The 11,381-nt window shown below is 37.5% G+C and overlaps 1 protein-coding gene across 1 annotated transcript; it reads left to right on the forward strand.

Moving 5' to 3' along the window:
- The first annotated feature begins 661 nt into the window (after positions 1–661).
- On the forward strand, positions 662–3,054 carry LOC125204630 (glycerol-3-phosphate 2-O-acyltransferase 6-like). Its single transcript, XM_048103337.1, has 2 exons — positions 662–1,363; positions 2,025–3,054. The coding sequence occupies exons 1-2, from the start codon at positions 746–748 to the stop codon at positions 2,886–2,888; spliced, it is 1,482 nt and encodes a 493-aa protein (XP_047959294.1). The 5' UTR covers positions 662–745; the 3' UTR covers positions 2,889–3,054.
- Positions 3,055–11,381: the final 8,327 nt, after the last annotated feature.

Consider the following 11,381-nt stretch of genomic DNA (forward strand, 5'->3'; position numbering starts at 1 on the left):
CACTTTGCTCATAATTATTAACGAAAATAGTTACAAACTCGGGCGAAACATACATAAATGTAATACTTAAAGATGTCTACTATTCTCTGAGCTACATATTGCATAATATTGGATTATGTTTTAGTCAAATGATGCTTGGCAAATAGTTGAATAACTTAGCAACCTTCCATGAACACCTTCCTTTTGCAGAGGTATAAGGAATAATCATAAAAATATTTACAGGGGAGAGTCCTTATAATGCGCATCAAATTAATTAAATGGACAGCCACGATTGATTTCTCACGTTGAATCTTTGTGTATATATAAATATGAATCTTAGATGAAAACCCATTTGATATATTGCTATAATTCTTCTATTTATGACGATTATCAATTTAAATTGGTTTTTAGCTTTCAAGGGATAGAATTATATTATTTCGTATTAATTAAATATCAGTACTCCATATTCTACACATACACAATTGAGTAAGCCCATATACAATGATTCATAATAATGACTCCGGTAGAGCGGCACAAAAGAACTAAAAAGTAGGCTAATTGAATGTTAACATATGCATTCAACTACTTGGTCACTCTCGTCACAACTGCCACCGATTTAAGTTTCAAATCAGCCAATCATCTTTTAAGAATAACATATTGCCAAAAACCAGCACCAACCTATTTTCCGGCCTCACTTCTTTTTAAACCCATCCCTCGCCTCCAATGCTCACACAAACAAATACAACTTATATCTCTCTAAATAAAAATGGTCGCCAATAGGCGGTTCGAGCCGATCACACGATGCAGCACCCAAGGCCGGTCGAACCAAACTGTTGCGGCTGACTTGGACGGCACTCTTCTCCGGTCGAGCAGCGCATTTCCCTACTTCATGCTCGTCGCATTGGAAGCCGGTAGTTTAATTCGGGCTCTAATTCTTCTCGCATCGGTCCCTTTGGTTTATTTCGTGTATGTGTTCATGTCGGAGTCCGTGGCGATTGAGATGCTTGTGTTCATCTCTTTCGCTGGGCTTAAGGTCCGTGACATCGAGCTTGTAGCCCGCTCCGTCCTTCCAAAGTTCTATGCCGAGGACGTCCGGCCCGACGCCTGGGACGTGTTCAATTCCTTCGGAAAGAGATATATCGTCACGGCGAATCCGAGGCTTATGGTCGAGCATTTCGTGAAGAATTATCTTGGCGCGGATAAGGTGCTCGGCACGGAATTGGAGGTCACGAAATCCGGCCGGGCTACCGGATTCGTGAGGAGGCCCGGCGTGCTTGTTAGTGGTCATAAAAGGGCCGCGGTCGTGAAAGAGTTTGCCAATGATGTGCCGGATTTGGGCCTCGGTGATAGGGAAACTGATCATGACTTCATGTCCGTTTGCAAGGTCAGAATTTTTATATACTTAATAATTTTACATGACAAAAATTGAATAAGAGGTGAGATTGTTGTGATTGGTGTTGGTGGAGTTGAATAGCATTGATTTTGACTAGAATGGTTTCGTAATATAACAAAATGAAAATGAATTATGTAAGTTGGTTGAGAGGTTCAACAATATAATTTTGTCATACACCTTGCGAGGGTAATCGAACCTTGTTATCTTATGATCCCATGCATAATTCATTCTTACGACTTATGCTTTTTCATGGTCGTCGTTTTCACTTCTCATACCACAATTGTGGTGTAAAATTAACATCATCTATTACATGTATTATCATGCGTCAATATTCTTGAAATTAATTTGAAGAAATGAATTAAGAGAGTCTAATTGGTTAAAATCATCACGTTTTCATTAAATAGCAAAATAGTATTTCATTTATCCCATTAAAAATGAAATGTTTCTTTTTTAGGTTGTCCTATTAAAAATGACATGTTTCCTAAAATAGAAATAACAGCATCTCTATTTTTTTTTTGTCTTTTACTTTACTCTCGTTTCATTAACTCACAAAACAATTCTACGTAAAATCGCGTGCCAAAAAGTATTTAATGGGACGGAAGGATTAAGACATTGTGAAATGTCGTTTAACACAATCTTGATCCGGTTACAGGAGGGATACATGGTACCAAGAACGAAAACCGAAGCATTGGCTAGAAACAAGCTACTGGCCCCAATCATATTCCATGAGGGGCGTTTGGTACAGCGCCCGACGCCCCTCGTGGCACTCGTCACGTTCCTATGGATGCCAATCGGCATCATTTTAGGTCTCGTCAGAGTGTACCTCAACATCCCCCTCCCCGAGAGGATCGTCCGCTACACCTACATGATGCTCGGCATCAAGCTCATTGTCAAAGGAGCCCCTCCCCCGCCGCCCCGTCCCGGCCACGGCGGCGTCCTCTTTGTGTGCAACCACCGCACCATCCTCGATCCCGTCGTCACCGCGGTGGCGCTCGGGCGCAAGATCAGCTGCGTCACCTACAGCATCAGCAAATTCTCGGAGCTGATATCCCCGATCAAGGCGGTGGCGCTGTCGCGGGAGCGCGACCGCGACGCCGCCAACATCAAGCGGCTATTGGAGGAGGGCGATTTGGTAATTTGCCCCGAGGGGACCACGTGCAGGGAGCCGTTCCTGCTGCGGTTCAGCGCGCTGTTCGCCGAGCTCAGCGACCGGATCGTGCCTGTGGCGATTAACACGAAGCAGAGCGTTTTCTATGGCACGACGGCGCGTGGGTACAAGGTGCTGGACCCGTATTTTGTGTTCATGAACCCGAGGCCGACGTACGAGATCACTTTCCTGAACGAGCTCCCGCCCGAGCTGACGGTGAGAGGCGGGAAAACTGCGATCGAGGTGGCGAATTATATACAGAGGGCGGTAGGGGGAACGCTAGGGTTTGAATGCACGAATTTGACGAGGAAGGATAAGTATGTGATGATGGCGGGAACGGATGGGCGCGTGCAGTCTAAGAAGAAGTGATGGGATTATGTTTTCCTTAATTTAATTGGATTATGTTTTCTATTCTCCTCTTTCAATTTTTTTTTATTTTTTTTATTTGATGTTGTTTGGTTTTTCAAAGGTAGGGAGCAATGCATGGCTGAAAATAACAATCATCTTCAATATGTATATTGTTCTTCGTTTCTAATTGGTTCATTAATACTCTACTATATTAATTAGTTGGCTTGTGAAAATTGAAATGATATATTGAGCATCGCTTGATCGTTCAACTCCATCTATAACTCGTTGAGTGGATTTGAACTTTCAAATTCAAGTTCCACATAAATATTTTTTTTTTGTTTTCGGTCACTTTCGCACATATAAAGAAAAGGTGCTATTCCGAATCAAATGTATTCTTGTTAATTTTACGGAATTATGGATAACAATAAATGCATCAAGATATAAGGGAACATAAATCATTCTTTTAAAAACTAGAATGGTAAATAAATCGGTCATGCTACTAGTTCACGATTCAACTGGTCGGACTCATTGAACTAAGGCTGAGAAAACAGTTACTGATTATGATGATCAAACCAATTAAGGTTGATTATCGATTAACCAATAACTGAATTGTCGATTTTGGTATAACTCATAATCCATCTATAACCGAAGTACTAGATTAAAATTATATTTACAATTAAATTCCAGACACTTCTATTCTAATAGAGATAAAAAAGAATAAATAGATTCTCATTTTGCATATAGAACAAAATCAAGTTAGAAAAAGTAAATAGGAGTAATATATCTCCATAAAGATAAAAAAATCCATGTTCTTATGTTTGATAAGTTAGTAATATCAAGATAGAAAATTATATATGGACATTTCTAATTGTTTGATATCATAGTTAAGCTTAACTCAAAGCTCAATATAAGACCAGGGCCCTATCTAATCTTACTAAAATTGTAACATTAACCTTGTTTATGTATCTCACCAATTTGTCAAGTTAAGCCATGTTATTTAATATACAATACAAATTTAGATAATTTCTTTTCTATCAAACAACAATAGAAAAAAATCATATCTTTGCATATCTTGACATAAAGCCCGTATTTCTTATCTTGTTTTACATATCTTCTCATATCTAATTTTTTTATCAAACGATTAAAGCTAACTATATTTAATAAGATTGAGGTCATTAAATGCTAAGCCTATCTTAACTGTAGCTTTGATTTCAAAGTAAAAAATGTGATTTGGCAATAATGAATTAACTATTCAGCTTCTATTGCTAGGCAAGGTCTGGACGAATCATAGCCTTTGTTTAATTTCCTAAAACGGGACTAGAACAGTTGTTTTAGTTGCGTATTAATTTATATCCTGTAAATGAGATGTACAAAAAAATAAATAAATGTGGTGACCAATTAAATATAGATGTGAATAGGCGAGGAAAAATAAGTTGTAAGCTACATGTTAGGGCCTATTCCATAACCATTGGACCATCTTTTTTTATGAGTGGTTGGAATTAAATTGGAATCTACGGATGACGAGTCGTGTTAAACACTAATGATGCTAATTAATATTGCGCTACCTCGCGATTTTATATTAATATTCATTTCAACAAGCACGACTCTTATACTAAAAGAGGCTGACAAAGCATGTTGTCCAAAATAAAGATATAAGTTTAACCATAGTTATAAACAGAATCAAATTATTCGAGAATTATTGGTTGTGTGCCGAAAAAATGAGTTTTAATTAGAGTTTCTTTTTAGCAATATATTGAAGCCAAAAATCACCCATATAAACATAAATTATGGAGTGAATCAAGTGATCAAATAATTTATAAAGCTCTGGTGTTGTAAAGCACTTGACAAAGAAAAAGTATTCTTTATGCTATATGTTGAAATATATAATTTTTGTGAGTTTTCTAACTAAATTATAGTAATAACTAATATCAATTTAGTAGGTTAAAAATATCAACACAAAGACATAAATTTATCAATCTTATTGTGTTGATAAACTTATTTCTTTGTGTTGATATTTAAATTTACATGTTGTATTGATATATTTATGTCTTTGTGTTTATAATTTTAACACAGAATTGAAAGTTATTAGTTATTACTATAAATTAGTTAGCACACTAACGCAACCCTAATATTGTATATATGTTCATTTGATCATACGCCACTTTAACTCACCAATATGTAAGCATTTTTCGCAACTCAAAGCATGATATCTTGGATGGTAGTAATTGAATGACTAGAATACATCAAAAATATTTCTCCCTCCATCCTTTATTATGTGGATGACCCCAGAAAGGAGGAAATTACATATAAACTCCTAAGAAAGGAGGAAATTACAACTTGTCACATTTTATTTATACCACTTTTTCTTAGTGGATGACCCCACATTCCACTAACTTATTTTCACTCACATTTTATTAGAATAAAGCTAACATATAAAAGTAGAATTCACATTCCACTAACTTTTTCATCCCACTTTCTATCACATTTTTAAAGCGTGCGTGATTAAAGTGGGACACGTATTGTGGGACGGAGTGAGTATTACACTAATTCGCGTGCCAAGGGTAGTATGATTTTATCCCCAAGAGGCGTATGGAAAAATGATTTTATTATTCTAGTAAAACTATCCAGTTGGAATTTATTACATGAATAATAAATAAAGGTCAAACTAGAAAACTCTTAGTAAAAAAATATTAATTTTAATTCATAGTCACATAGTAGATAAAAGAGATCTTAAAACACTGGAAATATTATAAATTAAAAATGAAACCCAAATTACTCGTAATTATGGGATTTGACACAAGTTCAATATTATATTCTATAGTGACACAAAATAATATTCAATTAGATAGAGGTTTGTTATATTGCTCACTCACTCTTAAATTGCTAACTACATTATGATTAGATCTTCAAATCAAGGGTCAAGATCATTCAATTCTGAGTATAAATACAATGTAAAGAAATATTAATTAAGTCTCAATTAACAACAAGTTAGTTATAATTGACTTTTAAAAATATCTCAAAACTTTAAATACATATAACTATCTCGTTTTATATTATTTTTCGCACAATATATATCAAATTAAAGATAATTGTTTAAGGATTCCAACGATATCCTACATGTATATGTTTTGATGTCAAAATTTGATAAAATTTTCGTATATGATCATATATTTCATAAAACAGTTTTATGTCAATACAACTTACATAATATGTTTAACATAATGCTTGTACAATGCGAATATGAAATTGTGTTGACATTGTTATGCGAATATGAAATTGTGTTAAAATTGTGTTGACATTGTTATGTATTCTTGTTGAACATATGCCCTGTTTTACGATTTTGGTGATATACTTTATCTTTTGAATTTTTGCATTTTGAACATTTCAACTCAGACCACAATTGGTCATACACTAACAATTCCGTCAATTTTTAAATGGTTTTAACCCGATTTTGATGGTTTTACCAGTCCCATTCGGGTTAAAACCGTTTAAAAATTGACGGAATTGTTAGTATAGGGCCAATTGTGATCCGAGTTGAAATCTTCAGGATGCAAAAATTTAAAAGATAAAGTATAGGACCAAAATCATAAAACGGGCATATGTTCAGGACCAGCTTTGGCATTTACTCTTAATACACTATATTAACATTTAGTTCCTAAACCCTAAATTTGATAACTGCTACTATTATCTTTTTAATATTAAAAAATAAAAAATAAAATAGTAGATGGCAATTTATAGATCATTAGATCTCCACAATCCTATGATCTTAAATTAGTTGTAGTTAGCAATTAAGAGATAAGTTAGTAATTGATCACACCTCCTATTGGATATTCTTCCTTTGTCCCACATTCGGAGTCACTTTGACTTTTCTGCACTCGTTTTATAAAAATGATAATAAATAGTTAAAGTGGATAAATAGTAAAGTATGAGAGAGAATAATATAGAGAAGAAGAGTCAAACTGACATTCGGAGTCTTCTCTACATTATTCTCTCTCTTGCTTTACCATTTCTCCACCACTTAACTATTTATTACTCCATCCGTCTCTCAATAATTGTAACTCTTTTCTATTTCGGTATGTCCCACAATAATTGTCACACTTCATTTTTATCATAAATGGTAAGTAGGTCACACATTCCACTAACTCACTTCACTCACATTTTATTATAAAACCAATATAAAAAAGTGGGTCTCATATTTCACAAATTTTTTCAACCAACTTTTCTTTACATTTCTTAAAACCCGTGCACACAGTAACAACGACAATTATTGTATGGGGGGAGTATCATTTTTATGAGTATATAAAATTATACTTTAATTAATTTAAGTAAGACATAGCCTAAGTTCAATCTCTATGGATCTCAAACCTAGCACACTAAACAACTCACTAATCACTACATAAGATGATAGGATGAGACAAGAAAACCTAATCTTCATTCCTAACTCTAGTCACCATATTTTTTTTGCCCACATAGTGGGAAAAGAAAAGGAGAATTTTTTTTAGATATCTCCTAATTTATGGAAATGGATCTAGATCTAATTCTTAAGTTCTTAATGGTATAGGTTATTAGTCTCTAGATCTATTAACCCTTACTCCCTCCATCCACGAAAAATAGACCATATTTGCCATATTTGGTTGTACACAAAAAATAGACCAAGTTTGAAAAAGATCCCCACATTTGATACCCAACACAATTAAACACTACTAATAATATGGATCCCATATTCCACTAACACCCCTTCTCTCTTACTTTTTTCCCTTATCTATAACTTTACCAATTCCACATTAAAACTCGTGTCATTCACAATGTGGTATATGTTTTGTGGACGGAGGGAGTATTATTTCTCAAGAAATTCGCCCACATGAATTGAGAAATTGGAGTTTGGGAAATTGGTTAGAAGATTCATGAATTTAATCACATTTAAAAAAAATAATTTGTGTGAATTTTGAATTTATATGGGGAAATCAGCCATGCGTACGCGGATGATATCCTCATCTTCACACAAGCTAACCTTAACTCACTTCTCTTTCTCAAGGAACGCCTAGCCGAGTATGAAGCTGTCTCGGGGCAGCAGATTAGCCACTCTAAAAGCACGTTTTATATTGATGATGCCAACGAAAACTGGGCTCCCGATATCCAAGCAGAGGGAGGGTTCCCGAGAGGATCATTCCACTTCCTCTACCTGGGCGTCCCCATCTACCGAGGCGCAAAGAAAACAGACATGTTCCTCTTTATTCGGGAGAAGATTGCAAGAAGGATCAGCGGATGGGCACACAGACACCTTTCTTTTGGAGGAAGGCTTACCCTCATCAAAAGTACCCTTGAGGCTATTCCTCTACATATTTTCCAAGCTATTGAACCTACTAGTGGGGCCCTCAAGATGCTGGAACAACAGCTTGCGAGATGCTTTTGGGGGTCGACAAGCGAGCGCTGAGGGACACACTGGATCGGCTGGGAGCAGGTGTGCCTCCCCCTACGGAGGGAGGCCTTGGAATGGGAAGGTTTGCGGAGGTCCTTAGAGCTTTTAACATTAAGTTATGGTGGAGGTTTAGGGAGCAAAACTCCCTTTGGGCAACACACATGTACAATAAATACTGTAGGAGCATATCGCCCATAACCTCCTCGGTATCGGGGAGAAGCAGCCCCACCTGGAAGCGCCTCTCAAAAGCATGGGGTCAGGCTCATCCATAAATCCGGTGGATGATTGGAAAAGGTGATATTCTATTCTGGGATGATATATGGCTCAAGGATGTCCCCTTGAGAGATCTCTGCTTGGATGAGAGGATGAAAGCAACAACTCGGGTTGCGGAATTCTGGCAAGATGGCCATTGGAGCCCGGCTAAACTTCAACTCCTACACACGCAAGCCAGTCTTCCGCAGCAGATCATTGACGAAATCACCTAGGTGCCGATCCTCGACGACGGAAAGGACACTTCGAGATGGACCCTTTCCAGTCGAGGAACCTTCTCCCTCGCCTCGGCTTGGGAAACCATGCGGTCTCAAAGGCCAATCATTCCAACTCTAGGAGACATATGGAACGAGGGACTCACTCTCTCGATGTCCATCTTTGTATGGAGACTCCTCTCAAACCGCATCCCGGTGGATACAAAGCTCCAATGGAGGAAAATTGACTTGGCTTCGAAATGCTATTGCTGCCCTCTTCAGCCTAGTATTGAATCCCTTTAACACCTTTTTGTCCAAGGCCAAGGTGCAGTGAAAGTGTGGAGTGAATTTGATGGGTGGTTTACTGGTGCAACCGACCTCCTGTGGATTGGAGATACAATCCCAGATCGTCTTGAGAAATGGGCTAATAGAACACACCATAGAAAGAAGAACCACCTAAGCCGAGTCATACCTTGTCTCATCTTGTAGTTCCTGTGGGCTGAGCATAACAAGAGTCGGCACAATGAGACCCGGTTCAAAGAACAGAATGTTATTTGGCAAAACCAAATGCACATTTACAATCTCATTAGCTCTGGACGCATTCGTCCCAAGCAATGGGAGGGAGTAAACCTGCCTTGGCCGGCCCCGGTGCGGAGTAGTGGAAGACGAGCAGGGCCTTTTGCCAAGCAAATTAAGTGGATCCCTCCTGATCCCCCTTGGATTAAGCTTAACATTAAAGGTCTCTTTAAGGCAGCCCCGGGCTGGGCAAGTGGGGGCGGAATTGTGCGAGGACGTCAAGGGGAGTTCTTAACGGCCTTCACCACCCCCCTCTCTGCCAACTCCCCTAGGGAAGCTGAACTAATTACCTTCCTCCGAGGCCTTGAACTTGCGCGCGAGTTCGGATGTCACATATGGATTGAATCAGATGCTTCACAAGTAACGGCCCTCCTCAACTCAACCGAAATGGGTCCGGCCCAGAGTAGACACACCATGGCCCGAATCATTCTCCTTCGCAAAGACTGCACGTTGAAAATCACACTAGTCCCCAAAGAAGGCAATAAAGTAGCAGCTCACCTTGCAGCAATGAGCTCACCTCACGACCCTTTTCACAGATTAAATGTCCGGACAATACCGAGGGATCTTCGGGCTCTCATCAAACTGGAACAGCAAGGGGTACCTTATATCCGAGTAGATGATGAGGAGCTATGAGAGCTTCCCCAAACAAGTAATCGAACTTCTTACCCAAGAGTACATGGGTGTCGAACCTATTGTGGAGGATTGTCCCCTATCTACTCTTTTGTGTAATTGTTTGATTGTTGTTCCTTGCCACTTTTGGGCAAAGTTGTAACCGTTTTTTTTTTTTGTGGATATGTACAGGTTGAGGGTCCGCCTAACCCTCCGCCTTGAAGGCGTTTTCCCAAAAAAAAATAAAAAATAAAAATAAAAATAAAAATAAAATAAATTTATCCAAAACTTGTACAAATCTATATTTATTACACGAAAATGAATTTAATCACATAATCACCTAAATAAATCCTTAAGTATTCGTTTGTTTCCGCAATCTTCCGCGGAAAGGTATACTATGGGCGATGATGAAAATTTATGAGCCTGAACCTGCTCGTGATCGTGATACCATATTGAAAGTAGAAGTATGAGACATATGGCCGATATACGATTTTGGTCCAGAACATTCACTTTTCGAAATTCAAGTCCAAAACATACGAAAATGTTATCTTTTACATCCTTTTTTGATGGAACCGTCAATTAGCAAAAATTTGACCCGATTAGCTGAATTTAATTACTGTAGCTAATTCAATTTTTTTTTTGTTTTTGTTTTTTTGGATTTTACAATTTAAAATCCTAAATGAAAATAGTGAAAATGGGTAAATATTATACACAAATTCCAACAGTTATTATTTCATTCAAATTTCTCCCCCCCCCCTCCCCTTTCTCCCGCTCCTCCATCTTCTTCTTCCTCCCCAAGAACCCTAATTTTTTTTCTCCACCTCTGCAACAACCAAACACCTTCGAGCCAAATCGTGATGCCGAAGCTCGACCGCGACCTGTTCTTCGTCTTCTTCATCTTCTTCTTCGTCAACCGCGACCTGTTCTTTGTCTACCACATTCGGTGGTGTAGATTTAAAGGATTTGGCATTGACTTTAACCGACATTAAGGATAAAATTCAGAAATTAGTGAATGTTTAGCGATTTGGTGCTTGTTTTGTTGTTGTTGTTGTAGCACTTATTTGTATGTTCAAGTAATTTGATGGTTTGATGGATGGAGTGTTTCCTATTTGAATTTTGAAGTGAATCCTTCTTATTCTTCTCATAAAAATAGGCAGAAATCGAACTTATTCAATACATGGACAATCCTAAAATTCAAGACAAAGTAGTCCTTCATATAAATTATTTACTTCCATTTGGTCCTGAACATTTAAGCACACCTATTGCAGACTTACAAGCTAACAAATTTGTAGTTGATGTTTGTTTCATACATTATGTGATTGCTTCTTCGTATGTGATTGTTACTTCGTCGACTATGTGAATAAACTGACATCAAATTGAACCATTAAATGGACAACAAAATAAAATATAAATTGGTCCTTCATATTCATTTTCTACTTCGAATTG

The sequence above is a fragment of the Salvia hispanica genome, chromosome 2 (genome assembly GCF_023119035.1).
Source record: "Salvia hispanica cultivar TCC Black 2014 chromosome 2, UniMelb_Shisp_WGS_1.0, whole genome shotgun sequence".
NCBI lineage: Eukaryota > Viridiplantae > Streptophyta > Magnoliopsida > Lamiales > Lamiaceae > Salvia > Salvia hispanica.

What these genes read in the sequence shown, in the direction of transcription:
- LOC125204630 (XM_048103337.1), top strand. Translation starts at nt 746, where the DNA reads ATGGTCGCCAATAGGCGGTTCGAGCCGATCACACGATGCAGCACCCAA. An exon ending in ACTTCATGTCCGTTTGCAAG is followed by an intron (nt 1,364 to 2,024) that starts GTCAGAATTTTT and finishes ATCCGGTTACAG; the next exon opens with GAGGGATACATGGTACCAAG.